This window comes from Sceloporus undulatus, chromosome 7 (assembly GCF_019175285.1).
Source record: "Sceloporus undulatus isolate JIND9_A2432 ecotype Alabama chromosome 7, SceUnd_v1.1, whole genome shotgun sequence".
Lineage (NCBI taxonomy): Eukaryota > Metazoa > Chordata > Lepidosauria > Squamata > Phrynosomatidae > Sceloporus > Sceloporus undulatus.
In genome coordinates, this window is record NC_056528.1 from 6,478,858 (window position 1) to 6,503,582 (window position 24,725).

At 43.0% G+C, this 24,725-nt stretch overlaps 1 protein-coding gene across 3 annotated transcripts in view; it reads left to right on the top strand.

Annotated features, from left to right (window-relative positions):
• The window catches only part of PLCH2 (phospholipase C eta 2), a 239,746-nt gene that overhangs the window by 2,442 nt on the left and 212,579 nt on the right, over positions 1-24,725 (top strand). For all 3 annotated transcript variants that reach the window (XM_042479267.1, XM_042479268.1, XM_042479269.1), the window contains exon 2: positions 5,412-6,106. In XM_042479267.1, the coding sequence (XP_042335201.1) occupies positions 6,019-6,106 (88 nt within the window). In that variant the 5' untranslated portion in view covers positions 5,412-6,018. The remainder of the gene's footprint in view (positions 1-5,411; positions 6,107-24,725) is intronic.

The window sequence follows — 24,725 nt, forward strand, 5'->3', positions numbered from 1 at the left end:
AATAATAATAATAATAATAATAATAATAATAATAATAATAATAATAATAATAATAATAATATCACACTGTATTTAATGGGACTGGGGCATCCATGGATTTTGGTATCTATGGGGGGTCCTGTAACCAAACCCCAGCGGATACCAAGGGCCCACTGTATTTTGAAATGCTCAACTGAAGTTGTAAGTTACTGCAGTGGTGGAAATTTGGAAGGGACATTTCATCTGGGAAGCAGAATTCTTATGCAGAGGAGGCAATGTCTTCTTTTTGCCAGCCCTCACCTCTATCACTAACCCATTAGCTCTTAACATGTCTTGGGCTTCTGCCACACCACCGAATTAATACCGTTTGACACCACTTTAACTGCCACGGCTTCATCCTATGGAATGCTGGGATTTGTAGTTTGTTGTGGCACTCTCTGACAAGGCAGAATTACAAATCCCAGCATCCCATAGCATTGAATCCTGGCATTCAAAGCAGTGTCGGACTGATTTATTTCTGCAGTGTATCAGCAGCCTTGATCTAACATTAGAGAAAGGTGGGATATAAGTAAAATGTTCATTCATTCCATTCATGCCCCACCTTTCTCCTGCCAAGAGGAAACAACATTTGGGAAATAATCCTAAATAAATAAGGACTGTGTGCGATAAAACTTTCAACCGCTTTGAGTCACCATGCTTGGAGAAAGCATCCAAGATCAGAGGCGTTGTCATGCCGAAGGGCATGAGTTGAAATATCAGTCAGTGTCACATTTCACATGGTTTTGCTTTCTTTCTTGGGAGCACTTGCTTTTGTAGCTTGACATAAAACAGGTCTGGAGCAAAGGATTTCTTTGAAGGGTGAAGCTATCAAAACCAGGTGTCCCCTCAATAGCATCTTTTTATTGGTGACATGTAAGGACCTTTCTTATCATACCATCTAACATTGCACAGATAAAAATATGGGACATGCATGTCCAAGCAACATCAGAGCGTGGTCAAGATTGCAAATGTTATTGAGGAAGAATATACAAGCTAAGGAGCAGCGGTTTGCTTTTGCCTGAACCTGCAGGAAAGGGGCAAATTTTGCCCTTCTGCTGAGTTATGTGATTCTGCACTTTGAACATCTCACAAAACTATAAATCCCAGAATGCTATAGCATTGAACCGTGGCAGTTCAAGTGGTGTCCAACTGCATTATCTCTGCAGTGCAGACCCTTGTGCGCATTGTGCAGAGGAAGGTACTAGCAAACTAGGAGAGAGAGACTGGGACATTTGGAAACCAGCTGAACAAGTGGCATGGCAGATGAGAAATAAGGACTGTTCCTGGCAAATCAGGATAGTTGGAGGATATGCACAGGGCACTTACTCATGCTTAACAAGCACTCACACCGAGCTTGAGCAACATAAGTGTGGTTGAAAAGCTGCGGAGTTGGAAGAGACTGCAAGGGCCGTCCAGTCCAACCCCATTCTGCCATGCAGGAACTCTCCATCAAAGCATCTCCGACAGATGTCCATCCAGCCTCTGTTTAAAGACCTCCAAGGAAGGAGACTCCATCACTTTCCTATGCAACATATTTCACTATCAAACAGCCCTTAATGTCAGGAAGGTCCTCCTAATGTTGAGGTGGAATCTCTTTCCTGTAGCTTGCATCCATTGTTCCTGTTCTCTGGAGCAACAGAAAATAAGCTTGCTCCCTCCTCAATATGACATCCCTTCAAATATTTAAACAGGGCTCTCATATCACCTCTTAATCTTCTCTTCTCCAGGTCAATGAGCACGGAATGGGATTGCTCTGACTTAGAAGCAGAACCTTTGCTCTTTACTTGCAATGGTAAAGACTGAGAATGGTTTTCTGCTGCAGAGGCACAACTTTGGCTTTGCTCTGTTACTCAGTACAGGCACGGCTGTCCTCAATATAACAGTATCTTCCTTTGAAGGCAGGCAATGCCCTTGCTTGAGCTTCTCTGGGCTGTTTTTTCAGTCTGTGGCACCATGAAGGATGAAGCAGTTTAGCCATCACCTCCATCTCTTCAAGGTTATCTGATGTTACTTCTTTCCTTTGGTCATCTGAGGAGGCTTCTTCCAAGTAGGACATGGCATTACCTTTGGACCCACTAGCAGTGATCCCACACCTCTCCTTTCTTTGCTTCTCTGGTGGCTTTGTCCAGACCTGGGAAACCACTTTCCATGTCCAGGAGAAGACCCAGGGAACCTTCTGGAGTTCTCCAGGTGGACCTGCCCACCTTCATCTTCGTAATATTGTTATGCCCTGTTGTATTTGATCTCACCTGCCAAGAGATTGTGGTCCCAGAGAACTTCGTAACTGAGGACATCAACCCTTGGGCTGATGTTTCAGCTGCCTAGATTTGTCTACTGCTTCCAGATTTGGTCACAAAAAGGTGACCAAATTTGTTGGACCTCTCTGAAGGTGACATATTTGAGCCAGCTCTTGCTCAAAGGGTCTCCATCCAAAGAAGCTGGGTAGGCTTTATTTTTCATACCCGTGACCATAAATGTGTGTAAGTTAGACACAACTGAAGTCTACTTCTAGCCAACTGGTTTAACATCCACCAGCTAAAGGGAGGAATCCAAACATCCTCGATTCATTTTGTTTTAGGTAAGTGTAGCCAAGTTGGCTTTGAGTTGGTTGAAAATGTGAGAGGTGACCAAGAGTAATCTCTTAAGCAGAGTCATCAAAGTGGCAAGATGGAAGTTGAAATAGAAAGGGAGAGACTAAAAAGGTACCAAGGTACTATGTATCCCAGAGTACTGTATATTACAACAGTGAAGATGGATGTTGAACCAGTACCATCCTCACTGAAACACACCAAAGAAAAGCTTAGTGTTCTTTGTAAGATATATATATGTGTGTATATGTATGTATGTATGTATGTAAGATATATACATGGTCAAATGGAGGAGAGAGTGGGAAAATGTAAGAATGACCACATGTTAAAGTGATGCAGGAAGAGAAGTGTGGAGAAATAAAACCCAAACAAACCATATTTATACACTGTACTCAATTTCCTATTGAGTAACCTGTGATCTTGGGCAGATTGCACACTCTCAGCCCCAGAAAAACCCATGATGGGTTCGCCTTAGGGTTGCCATAAGTCAGAAATGCCTTAACGGCACACAACAACAAAACATGCAAACTAGTCACTAGTGAATATAGGCCTGCAAAGATGGCTAACTCCAACAAAGTTACGTTGACCTTATGACGGTTTTTCGTACAAGGCCATTGCTTCTTTCCGCCGGCTAAGAATACACGGGAAGTTATGTTTGCATTCCTTTGCACATCGAGTCTCAACTTTATCTCTGCTTTACAAGGCTGCACAGATTTCATTCCCAAGCCGATAGAGAGATAATGAAGCTTGCCTTGACAGTGGCATTTGCACTCTCTCCAAATTAAAGAAGAAATTAGCACAGCAGTGGATGCTTAAACTTGCAGAATTGCTGTTGTAGCCAAGTTGCTTTGAGGTATAAGCAAATGAAGGTTTTCCTTACCTATTTGCATAGGTAGATGTTTCACCTGGAGCCACATAATCCCCATCTGTCTGCTTTCTGCACTCTGGGCACTCATGTCACTTGCTTTCTGTGCCATCCCTTTCTGCCCATCTTTCGGTGTGCTCTTTGGGCCTGAACAGACAGGCCAAAATAAAGCTGCTTTGGGTCACTTTGGAGGTATGCTGTTTAAATGATGCATGCGTCCTAAGAGGCCAGAAGGTGCACCAAAGACACACTCCAGTGCTAAGGACTGGAGCGCAGCTTTGGTGCAGCTTCTGCCCTGTACGTCATTTAAACAGCATATCTCCAGTGACCCGAAGCAGCTTTATTTTGGCCTGTCTGTTCAGACCCTTTGTTTGCTGCTTGGACAATGGTACTCATACCTCACATTCTCATTTCGTACATGTCCGAAATAGCCAGGTGGCATGCCTTAAATCTGGGTAAAACCCAGCTATCCAGACAATATGGTAACCCTAATCTCATCCGCTGCTGGTGCCAAGGAACAATAAAGATGTGCCTGGTTCTCTTCTCTCCTTCAGAGCAATGGCAGTTGGCATACGGAAGAAGGAAGAACAGTGTGATGAGGCAGCTAAAAAGACCAACGTGGTTCTAGGCTGCATCAATGGAAATGTAGTCTCTAGATCAAGGGAAGTAATAGTGCCACTCTATTCTGTTTAGGCCATTTTTCCTTCCACAATTTTATTACAGGATTCCATGCCCAATCAATTTTTTCGGATGACTTCTCTCTAAACTCTTCCAGAACACGGCCACATAGTCCGAAAACCCTACAAAAAACTATTGATGCTAGTCATGAAAGCCTTTGACTTTACAATTGCGTTCTTTGTCTTTCTCTGTATATATGCGCGCGCACGCACACACACACACACACACACACACACACACACACACGTATGTATTTTGAGCATTAGACTATGACTCTGGAGACCAGAGAAAGTCCCTGTTCAGCCATGTAAAGTAATTAAGTGATCTTGGGCAAGTAACACACACTCAGCCACAGAGGATGATGATGGTGATGGTGGTGATGATTTGATGATGATGATGATGATGAAGGCCAATGCGATTTTAGGCTGCATCAATAGAAGTATAGTGTCCAGATCAAGGGAAGTAATAGTGCCACTGCATTCTGCTTTGGTCAGGCCTCACCTGGAATATTGTGTCCAGTTCTGGGCAACACAATTCAAAAAGGACATTGAGAAACTGGAGCATGTCCAAATGAGGGCGACTAAAATGGTGAAGGCTCTGGAAACCATGCCCTATGAGGAACGCCTTAGGGAGCTGGGGATGTTTAGCCTGGAGAAGAAAAGGTTAAGAGGTGATATGATAGCTCTCTTTAAATATTTGAAGGGATGTCATATTGAGGAGGGAGCAAGCTTGTTTTCTGCTGGTTCAGACAACAGGACCCGGTGCAATGGATGCAAGGTACATGAAAAGAGATTCCAGCTTAACATTAGGAGGAACGTCTTGAGAGTAAGGGCTGTTTGATAGTGGAACACACTTCTTCCTCGGAGTGTAGTGGAGTCTCCTTCTTTGGACGTTCTCAAACAGTGGCTGGATGGCCATCTGTCAGAGATCCTTTGATTGTGATTTCCTGCATGGCAGAATGCAGTTGGACTGCATGGCCCTTGTGGTCTCTTCCAACTCTATGATTCTATGGTTTCTTTCCTGCCTTTCCTCAAGGCTCAAGGTGGGGTACAACATGTTAAAATGCAAAGCACAATGGCAATGGCAAACCCCCTGAAGAAAAGTGCCAAGAAAACCCCATGATAGAGTTGCCGTAGGGTCGCCATCCATGACTTGATGGCAATAACAACAAACGTATTTCTTACATGCAAAACTCACACAAAATAAGAAATGAGCAGTCTCAGGAAAACTGCTTACTAATTTTGTTTTGCTTGGTTTATCAGGTGTGTAACCTGTCGCAGAAAGGAGACATCCCAAAGGCCCAATGACAATTGGAAGCAGACAGAGTCTATGAAAGCTCATGCTGCAAGTTCTTTCGCACAGTTCATCCCAAAGGCGCTGCAAGGTCCCTTTGCAATATGAACTCTTGCTACTGCTACTTGTGATCTTTTGCTTCGTATGCGATTGCATGGAACTGATGGGAGATAACTATTTATCTCCTTGGAATCCTGCCTACTAAAAGTATTCCAAAGGCGGAAATGTTATCGAACAGTTGGAAGAGGTCCGACGCTCATCTTTCTCTCCTCGCAGCTCAGTGACAGTGCATGCGGAAGGGCCCAGCCTCAATCCCAGGCATCTCTGCTCTTGGGGACCAGACCTTGAAATATATTTCTTCCTCTGCCTTGAAACCTTGCAGAGCCGCTGCCTAGGCGAACGAACCAGTGACCTGAGTCAACATAAGGCGGTTGCATCTGTTCAGATTCACTGGATTTTGCTATTGCTAGAACTGTTTTGTAAAACTACATTATGCTCAACAGTGATTCCTTTTGACAACCGCACTTGCGCACATTTCGAACTGCGGGAGTGGGAGCATTTTCAACTCTGGAAAACATGTTGGCGGATTTGAGACAACCAGAAGATGCTTCATGTGGGAGCGCACACTGCCAGTACTTCCTTTCCAGAAATGACGTTATAGTCGGTAAGTCCAAGTCACCATTGCATTATATGTTTATGAATGGCCACTTGCTCCGAGTGACCAAAATCTGCCTCCCCAAATGTTGTTTTTGGTGGTGTTAATTGATCACTTCTTTCTTTTGTCCTCTTCCTATTGGGAAACTGAAAATAGCACGTGCATGTCTGGATGCGGAGGGAACAATCTTGTTGCTTAAAAAGTGGGCTTGCAAATGTTCATGCCCACCTTAAAGGCTGGGTGGATAAGTAAGTAGCGGAGAGGTCAGTGCTTCCAGGACAGATTACACTTTTATCTTTTGCCAGGAGTGGTCCATTTTTATGATTTAAAGTACAGTACTTACATTGACCTGTGGATAGGTCAGTTTAGATTTTTTGGGTTGATGTTTTGACCAACATTTCTAGACTTATACATGAGTATATACTGTAAAGTGCCACAGGATCATCTCCGAAGTTGTTACTCTCCGGCTCCGTTTCGGCTTTGTTTTCTCCTTGGGATGAGCCTCGACTTTTGGTGCTGGATTGAAGTCATGCGCCTGCTGCAGTAAACAGTGCAATAAAGCTTGAAACAGTGCAATAAAGGAACCGGATTCTGTTTTAGCTGACTTATCATCCTCATGCATCACAAAACTGCTTCTCTTGTGGCTGGATTTTATTTGCAAGTGGCGAGCGAAGAATATAATCTCGAAAGGATTCCTGGGGGTGGTTCTCAACCCAAAGATGTTGCACATCTTGGCCGCATTCCTGTTGTTACCCAGAAAGCTCTGTGTGTATGCTTCTGGTTCTGTTTTTTGTTTTAAAAAAGAATACATCATTGTCTAGATGTTTGCAGTTTGTTGACACTGTGAGGGAAGTCCAACCCATCCTTCGCCTTTGCAGTCTGTAACTTTAATGTGTAATTCTATGCACATCTCCTCAGGTTTGCACCCTGTTGAGTAGAATGAGATTGACACCCACACAAATATGTAACTAATGTTGCTGCTTTCTAGGGGGGGTTTGCAACCACCGACTTTCTCGGTGTTGTATGTACACACTCTTTGCCCGTGTCCAAAGGTTTTTGTTCCTCCCCGTGGCGTTTTGAAACTGGGGGTGGTTGCTTATTTTGCCATCCTGTGCCAAGGCAGCTGCTTGTTTTGTTGCTGCGATATAAAATGGAGACACTCTGCAGGAAACAGCAACACTCATTAGCGCTCCCAAATTTGGCAAGGATAAGGAATGTAGGAAATCGCATTGAAAAATCCAATGGAGCGGTGCTTAGTTAGTTTCTTAGTTTATGATATGTTTATAGGATGCCCATGATTAATCATTGGAGATGACAATCTGAACATGATGGTTTTAAGAACCGGCGAATGTAGACAGCATAAGTCCACATACATCTAAAGAAGTTGGCTCAAGTCTATGAAAGCTCATGCTAGCAACCTCTTCCTTTCAGTGGACCAAGCTAGGAGGAATAGCTAATACTCCAGAGGACAGGATCAAAATTCAAAATGACCTGAATAGACTAGAAAGCTGGGCCAAAGCTAACAAGATGAAATTCAACACGGAGAAATGTAAGGTACTGCACTTAGGGCAGAAAAATGAAATGCACAGATATAGGATTATGGGGGACACCTGGCTGAACAAGAGATTTATATGTGTGGAAGGGATCTCTAGGAGTCCAAGTAGATTACAAGTTGAACATGAGTCAACAGTGTGATGCGGCAGCTAACAAGGCCAATGCGATTTTAGGCTGCATCAATAGAAGTATCAATACAAGCCATTGCAGGATTATCACGGATTAATCACCGTTTATACTTCCAATCATCCCCCATGATAAACTCCTTAGCATATTTGTGGTATTTTGCAAAATTCAAGGGATCTTAGATGTCCTCTTTGCTTTTCAATAGGCTTGTTTTATTTCCAATTCTGTTGACACTTGGTACTCAAATTCACAGTTAGATGCTACTAAACACCACTTACGTTGGACACATACCTATGCCACCATTAACAAAGTCAATGTGTTCCTGGGCATGACTTCTTTGGTTGAATATTTGGTACTGGAGGCAGAAATAACATGGAAAGAAGAGGGATAGTAGTTCTTACACCACCAAAAAAGAACAGTTTGACACACTTCAGCAAAGTGAACAATAAGCACATAGGAAATGAAACAACCAGGTCAGGTAAACCTTGCTTAAGTAAAGAAACCACTTTGAACCTTCTGGAGACTACTTGAAGGCTTCTTTCAAAATGCATCCATCCAAGGATGGCTTTTTCTTTTATCACTCTTCTTACGATTTTCATTTTGGAGAGCTGGCGTGGCGTCGCTGTTTGCGTGTCAGACTAGGACTCTGGAGACCAGAGTTTGATTCCCATGAAACCCACATGGGCAAGAAGTCACACTCTCTCAGCCTCAGGGGAAGGCCATGGCAAACCACCTCTGGACAAACCTTGCCAAGAAAACCCCATGATAGATCCTCTTAGGGTCACTATGTAAGTCAGAAATGACTTCAAGGCACGGAGCAACAACAGCAACAAGCCAAATGTACAGATCTATACATTTTTATGTGTTGACATTAGCTGATAAGGCAGGCTTTGCTTCCCCCTTTCTCTCTGTTTTGCTATTTATGCAAGCTCAGTAAGGGCTTCTGGAGTCTGCTGTTGTATACTTCACCTGTTGATACCTTTATTGTCCAACCGAAATGCACAATAAAGGTATCACCGTGGGATGGTTTTGTGTTTGAATTTGGTAAATGGCCAACATAGCTACTCCTGCATATTCACTTGTTGGTTTGCTTGGAGCAGAATACTACTTTTCCTGAGCAATATGATCCTGATGGTGGTTATGTGTGAAAGGTGTTTCTCTCATTGGTTCGGTTTTGCAGCGAAAGGTCATTGTTTTAATGGACCTTTCCAGGTCTGGCCACTTGCGATAGAAGGACAAGTTCTGCTGGAAAAGCCACAATACATATTTGCAAAAGCGAAAGCAGCCCAAAAAGAGATGCGCATCTGGAAACGTGCGCTGTTATATAACATCCCTTGCTCCCGGGCATTAACACGTTGCCCCTTTTTTCTTGTTTTGGTGTCCCTTTTTTAAACATTTCTTTAAACTCCAGAAGTAGTTGCCATGGAAACTGGCTGCAAAAGGGATGCTGCTTCTAAACAGAAAAGGAAGTCGGCGCAGGCTTTGATGCAAAGGCAAGGCTTAGCATCGGAGTTCTGGCGCCGGCTTTTCCCTTGGCCTTCTCTGCGGGGAAACGGCGACTCCATGCCGTGTGGGGTTGCTCATATTGGTCCTCAGCAAAGCTGTGGGAGAATAGTGGGTTGCAAAGGTTTGCACCTGGGAATCCTGGTGCAAGGGGGCCATGCGATTGCTATCCGATGCAATTGCTCTGCACACGTTCAGAAGGGCACACTCTTGACATGTCCTCAAATCACATTGGGTTGACTTTAAGCAAAGTTTGGCTTTGTCTACAACCATAGAATCATAAAGCTGGAAGAGACCACAAGGGCCATCCAGTCCAACCCCGTTCTGCCATGCAGGAACTCTCCATCAAAGCATCCCTGACAGATGGCCATCCAGCCTCTGTTTAAAGACCTTTAAGGATGGAGACTCCACTACACTCCAAGGAAGAGTGTCCCACTGTCGAACAGCCCCTACTCTCAGGAGGTTCCTCCTAATGTTGAGCTGGAATCTCTTTTCCTGCAGCTTGCATCCATTGCTCCGGGTCCTAGTCTCTGGAGCAGCAGAAAACAGGCTGGAGCGTGGCTTTGGTGCGACTTCTGGACTCTTAGGACGCATGCATCATTGAAACACCATACCTCCACTGTGACTCGAAGCAGCTTTATTTTGGCTGTCTGTAACAGGCCTTAATCTCCAATTAATGGATTATCTTCCTATCTTCTTTCTTAACTATCCAGCTCTCACATCCATACATTGTAATGGGGAATAGAATGGATTGAATGATTCTAACTTTTGTCCTCAGTTGGATCTCTTTGCATTTTAGGATCTTTTCTAGCTCTTTTGTAGCCGCTCTCCCAGTTCCTAATCTTCTCCTGATTTCGTGGCTGCAGTCCCTGTTTCTATCAATTGCTAATGTTTTGTTTTGCTTCCGTCTCTTTCTTTTTTGAATGGCTTTTTTGAAGTTCGCCCTATCCTCTCCTCCTTTCAAAATGTAAGCTTAAATATGCTAATGATTTCCTTTTGGAAGAGAGGTGAGCTTCATTAGAGAAAAGGGGAAAGGTGCTAAACATCAGGACAAAACTGACGTTTTCATTGTGGAAACAGAGTCATCTCACATCATGTCAACGAACTTTTGTAATGATGGCTCTCTTCTGCAACATTGCTTTTACAGATCTCAAATGCTTGACAATGGATATCTTTCAAATGCTAAGGGATACTTTATATTAACTGGTGTTGCAGCATTTTGGAGACTAACTGAAAGAAAGAAATTGGCAGCATGAGCTTTTGTAGACTTCAGTCTACTTCCAAATGCATCTGAGGAAGTAGACTTAAGTCTACAAAAGCTCATGCTGCCAACTTCTTTCTTTAGTTAGTTTCAAAGGTGCTACAAGATCTCTCTACGTACTGATTCTGCAGACTAATATGGCTATAATATATAAGGATGATGATGATGATGATGATGATGATGATGATGATTTATTTTTATCCCACCTCTTCCAAAGGCTTATTGCAGAGGAATAGGTCCAGGCCTTGGAAAATGTACTCAGGAACCTTATCAGGAAGACAAGTGGCAGTCTAAAAATGAACGTTTCCAAGCTTTGTCAAAGACCTAAAGATCATAGGAAGCTATCTTATGTCAACTCAGGCAGCAAGAAGGGCCTCTCCTGAAGATCTTAGACCTCTAATGGTCTCATAAAGGGAGATGCGGTCCTTCAAATAACCTGGACCCAAGCCTTATAGGGCTTTATAGGTCAATGCCAGCACTTTGAACCATGCCCAGAAACAGTGGCGCTGTTGCAACAAGGGAATTGTGTGCTTAGTACTAGAACTGAAGTGAGCTTATGGTTTACAGATGGAGGACCATCTGTCAGGAAAGCTTTGATTGTGTATTCTGGCATGACGGGGTTGAACTGGATGGTCTCTTCCAAACCAATGATTCTATGAGTCTATGGTTCTTCCCTGCAAAGTTCTACTCTTGGTTACAGCAAGCTTGCTTTCCTCATTGGAGCAGCTTGATTTAAATGCTGTTAGGCACCTTTGAGTCAATCCTGACTCATGGCGACCCTCTGGATGAGACATCTCTGTCCACTGCTCTGCTTTGTTGTTGTTGTTGTTGTTAACTGCCCTTGAGTCAATCTCGACTCATGGAGATATGGATGAGACATCTCCAAGACACTCTGTTCTCTGCTGCCTTGCTTAGGTCCTTCAAGCCCATAAAACCCATAGTGACCTCCTTAATAGAGTCCATCATCTATGTGGCATGTGGCCTTCCTCTCTTCTTATTTCCCTCCACCTATCTCAGCATTAATGTCTTTTCTAATGAGTCTTTCCTTCTCATGATGTGTCCAAAGTGCGACAGACTCAGTTTGGTCATCTTGGCTTCCAGGGAGGTTTCCGTCTTGATCTGCTCTCACATCCATACATGGCAATAGGGAATGTGATGGCTTGTATGATTCTGACTTTGGTGCTCACTTGTATGTCTTAGCATTTAAGGATCTTCTCTAGTTCTTTCATAGCTGTCCTTCCATTCGTAATCTTCTGATTTCCTGACTGCAGTCCCTGTTTCTATCAATGTTTGATCTCAAGCATGGGTTTTCTGGTTTTCTGCTAGTATTATGGTGTCATCTGCGTACCTTAGACTGTTGATATTCCTTCCTTCTGTTTTCACTTCCCCTTCTTCTGTGTCCAAGCCTGTTTTTCTTATAACATGTCCTGCATACAAGTTGAACAGATAGGATGAAAGCATGCAGCCTTGTCTGACTCCTTTCCCAACTGGGAACCATTCTGTTTCTCCGTCTTCTGTTCCGACAGTAGCCTCTTGTCTGAGTACAGATTCTTTATCAGGATTATCAGATGTGTTGGCACTCCCATGTCTTTAAGGACATTTCATAGCCTTTCATGATCTATGCAGTCAAAGGCTATAAAGCACATGCTGATTTTCATTTGGAATTCCCTGGTGCACTCCATTAGCCATTGTATGGTTGCAATGTGGTCCCTAGTGCCTCTTCTTTTCCTGAACCTCTGCGATTTCTCTCTCCATGTATGGTTTTCATGATCTTTCAAGATCTATGCACTCAAAGGCTCTGCTTAGGTCTTGCAAATTCAAACCAGTGACCTCTTTAATAGAGTCCATCCAACTAGCATATGTTCTTTCTCTCTTTCTACATCCATCCACCTTTCCTAGCATTATTGCCTTTGCCAACGAATGGTGTCTTTTCATGTTGCGGCCGAAGTATGACAACCTCAGTTTTGTCGTCTTGGCTTCCAGGGAGATTTTAGGTTTGATCTGTTCTAGGACCCCTTTCTTTGTTCAGTTTAAGTAGAGGTTGGGATTCCCCTCCCCTTTTATTTCCTTCTAGAGTGAAACAAATCTTAGATTAGAGCCGCAGATTCAAAGCCAGATGATTCCATTATCTATCATTTCTCTCAGTTTCTTTGAAATGTTCTCTTCCAATTATGCTTTTTGTGATGTGGCGAAGCTTACCTCTTATCTCCGTTGCATTCTCTCTTTCTCTCGGTTGTAAATTGGGTTTGGAAGGGATTTGAAAGGGATAATAAAATCATAGAAATGTTAGCGATGGAAAAGATATGTTCCACGCAACCCAAATCCCTCCCTCCTTGCGCTCATGAAATATGTTTGCCTAGTCAGTTCATGCTGCAAAAGATCAGTCCCACTGGTTTCTACATTATTGTCTTTACTTTTAAATTGCAGGTTGTATACAATGGTTTTGCATTTTGGCAGAATGATTGCCTTTTAAATACCAGCATATTTTTTTACTTGGCTGTTTAGGCACGGAGGGAATGTGCAGACTATAAAAAGAGCCTCCGTGTAAATAGAGAAAATGAATGAAGTTTTTGTTGAAGCCTCTCTGCATTCCACGCAACGTGGGCCTTGGGACAAGCATGCAACAGCCAGTCTGTTTCACCAAGATGTTTTGGCCCTATTGTTTGGTGAGATGATGCGCACCCACACTGTTTTGGATCTCCAGATAGGCTCTCCCAAACAGCATTTGCAAATAGAATCCTAGAGTTGGAAGAGACCCCAAGGGCCATCCAGTCCAACCCCATTCTGCCATGCAGGAGCTCACCATCAAAGCATCCTCGACAGATGGCCATCCAGCCTCTGCTTAAAACCCTCCAAAGAAGGAGACACCACCACTCTCCAAGGAAAGAGTGTGTTCCACTGTCAAACAGCCCTTACAGCAGTCGCTCTCAACCTTCCTAATGGTGCAACCTTTAGTTCCTCATGTTGTGGTGACTCCCAGTCATAAAATTATTTTCACTGCTATATGGAAATATGTGTTTTCCAATGGTCTTAGGTGACCCCTATGAAAGGGTCGTTCGACCTCCAAAGGGGTCCTGACCCACAGGTTGGGAACCACTGCCTTACAGTCAGGAAGTTCCTCCTAATGTTGAGGTCGAATCACTTTTCCTGGAGCTTGCATCCATTGTTCCAGGTCCTGTTCTCTGGAGTAGCAGAAAATAAGCTTTCTCCATCCTCAATGTGACATCCTAGAATCATAGAAGCATAGAGCTGGAAGAGATCCAGTCCAGCCCCATTCTGCCACGCAGGAATTCTCAATCAAAGCATACTGGACAGATGACCATACAGACTCTGTTTAAAGACCCCTAAGGAAGGAGACGAAGTGTGTCCCACTGTCGAACAGCCCTTACTGTCAGGTGGAACTATGCACAGTGTGAAAAGAATCGACCAGGGAAGCCATGCCCACCAACATTTTGCAAATGAAAACTGGGACGCTTGTGGCCAAGCAACATCATACTGTTGGTGAAGGTTGCAAAACTTATTAATGAAGAAGAACATGTAAGCTGCAAGAGTTTGCTTGAACTTCCTGGGGTTTGCAGCAATTGAAGGTGACGGGGGAAGAAAGTGGACGGAGGAGAGAGAAACTGGGACATTTTAAAAACAGATGACAAAGAGGGAGAACAGAGAATTAATCTGCACTGCAACTTTGGGCAGTTACTTTTGGGTATGTCACTACGTTCTTGCGTTCTGACTTCGCAGAGGAAGCTTTCCAAATATCTTAAGCATGCTAGCGCATTGCGGTTCAGCATGTTAGGACATATTGGAGAAATGGGTTTATTGAACTTGCTGTTGTTGTTTTCTTTAGGACTTAGTTCTGGCACGGGGAGGTTAGAGAAGTGAAACAAAAGGGAAAGAAAGTGCTAAGGAAATGCTTGACAAATGAAACGTTCAGGTTTTATTGTCCCATTGATTCGTTGTGATTCGTCATGCAAGAACAGGGGATTTCCTGTTGCCTAAAAACGCACTAGCCGTTTCCTGGATCAATATTTTATTTTAGCAGAGAGCGGCACTCAGATTTGCAATGAAAAACCATTGGAGTTTGTTGGAAGAAGAGCTGCCCTTGGGTCTCTGGAAATCAGAATCCAGGCCCACCTATGCGATGGATTTCCAAAATGGACACCATTTTACTACGGCATTGTATTTAATGGAACTTGTGCATCCATGAATTTTGATATCTATGAGGGGTCCTGGAACCAAACCCCAGCAGATACCAAGGCCTGATTCCCACGACCTTTTAAACTGGATTGCAAATTGGTTTGAACTGGTTCAAATGACTCCAGTTCCCACCATACATAGCCTTCCTTTCCTTCCTTTCCTTCTTTTCTTCCTTCCTCCCTTTCTTTGTCCTGGTGGCCTTTCTTGCTTTCCAAAGTCTTGCAACTAGTGTCAACCTGTTTTTCAATCTACTTATCTGGGACCAAAGTATTTGAAGCAGCACCTTCTTCTACATGAGCCTATCCAATTATTAAGGAGGGAACAGGGCCTTTTCCATTAAGGCTCCTAGGATTTCAACTAGCCTCCTAAGTCTTCATCTATATGTCAGAATTGAAGCAGTTTGACACCACTTTAACTGCCATGGCTCAGTGCTATGGCATGCTGGGATTTTCAGTTTGTCGTGGCATCAGACTCTTTGACAGAGAAGGCCAAACATCACACCAAAACCACAAATCTCAGAATCCCACACCATTGAGCCATAGCAGTTAAAGTGGTGCCAAACTGGATTATTTCCGCCGTGCAGATGAGGCTAAGAAATGTGAGGGTTGTAGTTTAGCCTTCTCTGTCGGAGAGTTCTGGTGTCACAATAAATTACAGATTCCAGAATTTCATAGCATTGAGCATTGGTATCCAACTGGATTAAATCTGCAGTGTAGACGCAGCTTTGGAGAGTTCATCACATTCTGTTGCTGCCAGTTTGGAACACAAGCAGAAACTGTGTTCTATTTTGGTGAGATACTGCAAATATATATATATTGTTACAGTATATGATGATGCTTTATACTGCCTTCCAGACTTTTTCGGTTATAGGGAATGCATACATTGCACTCCAGTTGGGACAGCCCAGTTGGAACCAGTTCAACCCAGGAGCGTGTCTCTCATTTCCAGTAGCCCTCCAACCCCAGTTTAATATTCAAAGGGCTCTTTTTTGGAGAGCGGAGGTGAGGTTTAACCTACACGGCTGTGTATCCTAGGTAACAGGCGGTATAGTTTGGAAACGTTGAGCTTGAGGCTCGGAAGAAAGGGCTGCGCGGAGAACGCAAAGAACAAGCTGTTAATTTCTGTCAAGGTTTAGAAAACGATCTGAAAGAAAAGAGTCTTGACACGAGTGACAAGGAGCCATCAGCTGCGCTGAATCTCTCTCGGGCAGCGTGACGTTCGATGAACCAGTTTGAACCCGAAGGCAGACACCTCCAAATTTGTGACTCAACTTTCCCAAGTGACTTGCTAATAATGGTCTAGGTACTGGAGACTGAAGGGTTCTGCAAGACTAGGATTTGGTCTTATAGTATGGGGATCCTGGAAGGGTCTGGAAACCATATCCTATGAGGAACGACTTAGGGAGCTGGGGATGAGAAGGTTAAGAGGTGATATGATAGCCCTGTTTAAATATTGGAAGGGATGTCATATTGAGAAGGGAGCAAGCTTGTTTTCTGCTGCTGCAGAGACTAGGACCAGGAACAATGGATGCAAGCTGCAGGGACAGTTAGAGATTAGGCGGTCCAAAGTCTAGGCCGAAGACTGAGGCTTTCCAACCTTTGTCAGATTGCTGACCTCAGAAAGAGGGTAGTATAGTATAGGATGACAAAGGATAGTTTAGAATCCTAGAGTTGGAGGAGACCTCAAGGGCCATCCAGTCCAACCCCATCCTGCCATGCAGGAACTCTCAGTCAAAGCATCCCCATTGACAGATGGCCATCCAGCCTCTGTTTAAAGACCTCCAAAGAAGGAGAGTCCATCACACGCCGAGGGAGCATCTTCCACTGTTGAACAGGGGAAGCATGTTCTTCCTACATCTCAGGGGGATCTCTTTTTCCTATAGCTCCATGGTTCTGAGGGCTACTCTCTGGAGCAGCAGAAAACAAGCTTGCTCTATCCTCAACATGTTTGATGTTGTTAACTGCCCTCAAGTCGATCTCGACTATAGTGACCCTATGGATGAGACATCTCCAAGACCCCCTGTCCACTGTTCTGCTTCATTCCTCCAACCCCATTAAACCCATTGTAACCTCCTTAATAGAGTCCATCCATTTAACATGTGGCCTTCTTCTCTTCCTACTTTCCTCCACCTTTCCCAGCATGATTGTCTTTCCCAATGAGCCCTTCCTTCTCATGATGTGTCCGAAGTACGACAGCCTCAATTTGGTCATCTTGGCTTCTTCCAGGGAGGTTTCCATCTTGATCTGTTTTAGGACCCATTGGTTTGTCCTCTTTGCCGTCCATGGGATCCTCCTTAGCACTCTTCTCCAGCCCCACATAATCTCCAATGAATGAGTTTTCTTCCTATCATCTTTTTTAACTGTCCAGCTCTCACATCCATACATTGCAATAGCCTCTCTGTATATTGAATTTTATATTCATCTTTGTATTAATCTTCTTTAAAAAAAGAGAGAGAAAGAAAGACGAAAACAAAAAGAATCAAGAAAGAAATCATATTACTGCTATTATCCCTTTATCTTCTTCCTCTCTCAATAAATATTCACAAATTAAATCCCGATCTTACTAAGTCTCATTTTGACTCTTTAATGTAATCTATAAACCGTTTCCAAATCTTTATGAAATCTTCCATATCATTGGGATTATTAAAGCTATTTATTTCTCATGCATCTTTGGGACATCGCATCTCCTGCTTTTGAATAATGGTTGCAGAGTTTCTAATGCGCAGGAACGCATCTGCTTTGCTTTCAGAGGTGTATATGTGTAACACGTTAGGATTTACTGTCAGAAGCAGCCTAGAAATATGTTAAGCGAGAATCGATGCACACGAAACAGATTGTGTGAGGACTTTATGTTAGATTATAGCTGTAGAAAAATTCACAAGCGGCTGAGAGAAGAGAGGAGACCATATTTCAGATTTCTCCTTCCCAACCCACATGTTGGAAATTAAAATGACAAGCCTTCAAAAGAAGCCAAGGAAGTTGTGTCGATCTGAAAGGAAAAATTGTAAGAAGAGTCCACAGCTGAGCAGCAATAATAATAATAATAATAATAATAATAATAATAATAATAATAATAATGTCTATTTATAACGCCCTTTCCACCAGAACATATGCAATAATAGTCTCTTTATCACAGCCTTATCCAATGTTGTGTTCTTCAGATCCTTGGAGATGTCTCATCCACAGGGTCACCATGAGTCGGTATAGCTGTGTTAGTCTGTAGATTCAATATGTAGAAACATCTTGTAGCACCTTTGACACCAACTGAAAGAAAGAAGTTGGCATCTGAGGAAGTCGACTTAAGTCTATGCAAGCTCAAGCTGCCAACTTCTTTCTTTCAGTTAGTGTCAAAGATGCTACAAGATCTCTCTGCAGTTGGATTATTGCTGCAATGTGGATGCAGCCTTAGATGCCATACTAGCTGGGAGATTCAAGTTGAAGCCTAAAGAGTTGCTTTTTCATGCTCAAATGGATGGTGCAGTGTACATATTGCCATCTATTGTGATATAATTTCCAGCAAAGCTCTATAGACCCAGGACTAGGGCAAAAAATGTTCCAGTGCAGCAGCCTTGGTCTACAGAGTTTCCAAGTTAAGCAGAACACGACTTAAGGCTTTAACAACAGCAAATTCTTCAGATACCTTGGACTACATCTCTCAACCCTGACCATTGACCATGGTTGCTAGGTACATTGTAGTCCAGAACATCTAGGGGACATGTAGGGGAAGCTGGTCTTCCTAACTTACTAGATTCTATGATTCTATGATGAATTCCCTGAATGATTTTCCAAAGCATCTTGCACCACTGCACTAATTCTTTTGGAGCAGGAGAAGGAGGGGATGGTTCTGAAAACCCACTACTTTGTTGGGAAACAAAATGGTGGTGAACATTTTCCCATCCTTAGTCCCGAGACCCATTGGAAGGAAGATCCTAGAGTTCCCTGTCCAAGGTAGATCTCTTGCTTTGCATGGCGAATGTTGAGTGTTTGCACCCAGGGGCTCCGTTCCCACTTACCGATAAATTGGTGTGCAATCCGAATCGATGGATCGATTCGACAGCGGAGTGTGGTTCCCACTACATTTGCCCCGATCGCATTTTCAGGCATCAAAATAACCCGCTTGCGGTTCCCATTTACGAACGAATCAATTAAAAATGATTCACTTCTAGCCTGTTGAAAGGGGAATTTGAATCGATTCTGATCCAATTGTGGTTCACACTTGTGCAGAATCGATTTATTGAAAAAGAAGCGGAAAAAATCAGCGTCAAAAAGACTCAGGTTAAATGGGTGCAGAGCATGGTCCCTCTCTCGGAATTGCTTCAGAGATTCGGATTAAATGGGAACCAGGGTTGTTTGAACTGGTTCAAACCAAATCATGATCTGATTTAAAAGGTAGTGGGAATGAGGCCATGGTAGAACTGGGGAAGTCTCCTGTTTAATATCCCAGAGAGCTTCTACCTGTCAGTGTGAACAAAGCAACCTCCTTGCTTCATTTTGAGATCTAGAGTATCTAGAACCTTTTCCCATGTTGGATTTGCACCGATGTCAGGCTCTTTGAACTCGACTCCTTCTGTTGAAGCATTTTCAGGCACTGCCATATTTGCAAAGGGCCACACTTGATATTCAAGTGCAACTTGAGAGGTGTCCTCTTCTCTTTGCTCCACCAACATTGTTTCAACCCAGAAGGTACATGGCACGATGGTGACACCAGAGGGCAGTCATGTTCTGCTTGGTTTGGAAACTCTGTAGACCAGGGCTGCTGCACTGGAACAGTTTTTGCCCTAGTCCTAGGTCTATAAGAACCCAAAGCATTGGTGGATATATATAGACTGGAAATTAGACCACAATAGGTGGCAATATGTACATTCCATCATCCATTTGAGCTTGAAAAAGCTACTGTTTAGGCTTCAACTTCAGTCTCTTTACTCCACCAATGGCATGTATCTAAGGCTGCACCCACGTTGCAGAAATAATCCATATGTAGAGAGACCTTGCAGCACCTTTGAGACTAGCTGAAAGAAAGAAGTTGGCAGCATGACCTTTCCTAGACTTCAGTCGACTTCTTCAGATGCATTTAAGTGTATATGAAACATTAATGATTTTTATGGTTAGACTTGGGTCCCAACTCCAAGATATCTTCCACATATGTACTTAGATGCAAATACAGGTCTTCCAAAAGTCTTCGTAGACTTAAGTCTACTTTTTCAGGTGCCAACTTCTTTCATTCAGTGGGTCTCAAAGGTGCTACAAGATCTCTCTGCATATTGAATCTGCAGAATAACATGGCTATATCTTTGAATTCTATGAGAAATAATCCAGGTTGACTCCACTTTAATCGTCATGTCTCAATGCTATGGATTTATGAAAATTGTATTTTGTTGATTTTCGAATTGCTTCCTCTCCGAGAGAGAAGGCTAAATGCCTCACAAAACTACATTAGCTCAGAGCCATGGCAGTTAAAACGGTGCCAAACTGGATTATTTCTGCAGTGTGGATGCAGCCAGCGGGAGACAATACCGAGTTTTATGGGCTACCAAGATGGATTCATCCGTGGCAGTTAAAGTGGCGTCAACCTAGATTATTTCTGCAATATCAACGCATAAAATGTAACTTTCCCCATTTTTAGCTGCAATAACAAGCAGGCATCACCTTCGCTATACGTTTCCTGTAAATACATTTAGGAGAATCAAGTGACGAAGCTTTTGAGGTACCATTTTGAGATGCATCTGTGGGCTGAATCCATGCTTCGTTTTAACTAGCGTAGACCCATTGAAACCTGTGCGGCTTATATAAACGGTGGTGAGAAAAGGGCCTTTAATTTCAATAGCTCTGTTCTAGTTGGAACTAAAATTGCATTTGGCCCTGTTTTTGTAGCTGAGTGGCATTTCCCAAAGGACCTGTCAGAAAAATATCCCAACAGGTACAACGCTGGCATGTCAGAAAGAACTATTGTCTAATCGTCTTCTAAATGTGAATAGAGTTTCCCTCCGGGTGGATGATCTTTTGAATAAGCAATCTTCCCTCACCATGGCCACCTATATTCTATGGCCTCTGGGAAGTCATTCTGTTTATCATCTGTTATGGATAACACATGGCATGGTCTTACGTAAGTAAGACTTATAATTCATGTGACTGTGGACATGGGAGAGAATGGATAGGAAGGAAATCGACTCATTTGAGATCTGGTGATGGAGAAAAGTACTGAGGATACTGTGGACAACCCAAAAGACAAACAAATGGATCCTAGAATGGATCTAGCCTGAAACCTCCCTGGAAGCCAAGATGACCAAACTGTGAGGTTGTCGTACTTCAGTCACATCGTGAGAAGGCAGGAATCATTGGAAAAGATGATAATGATATGAAAGATGGAGGGAAGCAGAAAGGAAGGTGGAGGAAGACTGCAAGCTAGATGGATGGACTCTATTATGGTCATGGGTATGAATTTGTAGGACCTAAGGAGAGCAGTGGAGGAAAGTTCTGGGCACCACAATTCAAAAAGGACATTGAGAAACTGGAGCCATGTGTCCAAAGAAGGGTGACTAAAATGGTAAAGGGTCTTGAAACCATGCCCTATGAAGAATGACTTAGGGATCTGGGGATGTTTAGCCTGGAGAAGAGAAGGTGATATGATAGCCCTGTTTAAATATTTGAAAGGATGTCACATTGAGGAGGGAGGAAGCTTGTTTTCTGCTGCTCCAGAGACTAGGACCCAATGGAGCAATGGATGCAAGCTCCAGGAAAAGAGATTCCACCTCAACATTAGGAGGAACCTCCTGAGAGTAAGGGCTGTTTGACAGTGGAACAAACTCCCTTGGAGTGTAGTGGAGTCTCCTTCCCTGGAGGTCTTTAAACAGAGGCTGGATGGCCATCTGTCAATGGGGATGCTTTGATTGAGAGTTCCTGCCTGGCAGAACGGGGTTGGACTGGATGGCCCTTCTTGGGGTCTCTTCCAACTCTACAATTCTATGATTCTATATAACAGTCTTGGAGATGTCTCTCATCCACACAATCACCATGAGTTGGGGCTGACTTGAGTGCAGTTAACAACAACAAATACTTCTTCACCCCTATTTTCAGAACTGTATGGACTAAGATGCAGGGATGCAGCAGCCTAGTGGTTAAGATGCCAATTCTGATGATCAGGAGATCTAAAGGTTGACAGTTTGAGGCCCAAGTGCTGCACAATGGGGTGAGCTCCTGTTACTAGTCCCAACTAGGCCAAAGTAACTTAAGCTTCACATGTGAAGCTGTCCAAGAACTCTCCGAAAAAGCTCATAGCTGCCCAGTGAATTGCGCGGCAGAAAATGGATTGTGTGAACTATCGCTTCCACACCCAAAGCAACACACGCTTAGTTTTGATCCTCTTGGCACTTCTTGATTTATCGGCAACGTGGCGGTTTCTTTGAGAAAAGGTATGAGTGTGACAGTTATGAATCACCTGAGTTTCTTTGACTCTCTTGGGCAATTAACAAGCCTTTCTCTCTCTGTCTCTCTGTGCGTCTTTTAATTAATAAGTTAGCGAAACGGCAATGCTCTCTAGCGGGCAGGAGATCTTATTTCCTCCACATTTGGTTAATACAATTCAGCAATATATTAGTTTTTTGTGTGTGGGATATAATTTATTTGGTGAGTTTTTGAAATTTATTGGAAGTATAATTAGGAAGACTCTGTGCTATGAATCGGTTTTTGGAAAAGAAGAAGAGAGGAGAAAGAAGAGGGAGAAGAAGATGTAGTGTTGAATTTTAAACACCAAACAAGTTCCCAAACCTCTAGCAGATCCATGTTATATGCAATAAATATTTACAGTGGGGAAAAGACATCTTTTTCTTTTCTTCTCTTTTTACAGTATGACAGATTTCAGACTGTTTCTCATTTGCGTTTCTGAGATAACGTTCTGCTTTGAATTTAATTTGGCACCCTTAGTTTGCAATCTCATTTTCCTAACTGCAATGACAAAGGAGCCATTCACGTAATTGTTTTTCAGTACTCACTGAGATTTGGAAATCTCTCATTCATAGTTGTTGCCAAAAGTCGGAGTGGACTTGAAGGCGGTTACCTCATTTCTTGATCATATGAAGAAGGTGGAGAAAGCTTCTGTTTGAGATAACGGGAAGGCCATGACATTCTTGCGAATGAACTAGTGGAATGTGGGCTAGACAATGTAACTGTTACATGGATTTGTCATTGGTTGACCGGACGAACCCAAAGGGTGCTCAGCAATGGCTCCTTTTCATCCTGCAGAGAAGTGACCATTGGGGTCCCACAGGGCTCTGTCCTGGGCCCAGGGCTATTCAACATCTTTATCAATGACTTGGATGACAGAATTGGGAGCATACTTATCAAACTTGCAGATGACACCAAATTAGGAGGAATAGCTAATACTCCAGAGGACAGGATCAAAATTCAAAATGACTTGAATAGACTAGAAAGCTGGGCTAAAGCTAACAAAATGAAATTCAAGATAGAAAAATGTAAGGTGCTGCACTTAGGATGGAAAAATGAAATGCATAGATATAGGATGGGGACACCTGGTTTAAGAAGACTATGCGTGAAAGGGATCTAGGAGTCCAAGTAGACCACAAGTTGGAAGACAAATTTCTTGTAGACCCTTCACCATTTTAGTTGCCCTCCTTTGGACACATGGCTCCAGTTTCTCAACATCCTTTTTGAATTGAGGTGCTCAGAACTGGACACAGGATTATTCCAGGTGGGGCCTGATCAAAGCGAATAGAGTGGCACTATGACTTCCCTTGGTCCTAGACACTATAGACCTAGGGAAAGCCAGCCTGGCATAATGGTCTGAGTGTTGGACTCCAGCAATGGAGACCAAGGTTAGTTTCCCAGCTCTGCCATGAAACCCACTGGGTGCCCTTGGGCAAGTCACTTGCTCTCAGCCTCAAGGAAAGGCAATGCAAAACCTCTTCTGAACAAACCTTGCCAAGAAAACCCCATGACAGGTTCACCTTAGGGTTGCCATTAAGTTGGAAACAACTTGAAGACACACCACCATAATAAATAGTCTTAAAGTCAACGGCAACTTTCTGTGACTTCTGTCTTCATGGCAAACAAGATCAGGGAGAAGATGTCTTTCCCCCAAGATGTCCAAAATGGAAATGGCAGTCGCTGAACAAGTGATCCTTAGGAGACCTCGGATTTTGTTTTTGACAGCGCCGATTTCTTTGGGCCAAGAGGGCCAAGAGAGATTTAATGTGCTATTCCCCAATGCTCCAATGTGCATCAGGGGCCAGCCCATGTTGCAAGGCAGATTTGCTAAGAATAGCTTGGTTCGAGCTGCATTTGGGTGACTTTAAAGGACTAAACTATCGGTAGGCACAAATAATTCATGCGTAAGAGAATGGACACGAAAAAGAAAGGGACGCATCACCCCCACTGTTTAATGCTTTTAGACATTGTATTGTTTTGCCGGTGGGTTTGATTGACAACTATATTGCATTAGATGGCCAAGAATTTTGCAACTCCTTTGAAATAATGTGCATTAGAAAAAACTTTAAATGAAATAATTTCTAAGCACGCTTTAAGTGTTTTTGGTTGTATCAAACCATGTTTTTAAAAACACTGTTCTCTAATTCTCTTTTATGTTCTTTAAACTGTTGTAAGCTGCCCTGGATTCCATTTTGGGAGAAAGGCGGGATATAAGTTCAATAATGAAAAACATAAATAAATACAACTTATTAGGTTAAAAAAGCCCAACTTCATTCAGGCCACATTAGAGAGAATAACTCAGACTATAATTCTTGATATTAATTGCAGACAAATTCCTCCAGCGATCCATTGATTTACAGACATTCTCTTGAAGATCATAAAGTGAATTTCAGCCCCTTAGACCAAATGGTACAATACTGTAAGAAGAATTTGCAATTGCTTTTAGGCCTTTTTGTATCTCTTCTCTCTTTTTCAATTACATCTGTTTTATATCACAGACCTTTTTCAGGATCCACAGAATTTTTGCCATTCAAAGAAAAAGGGGGCAAGC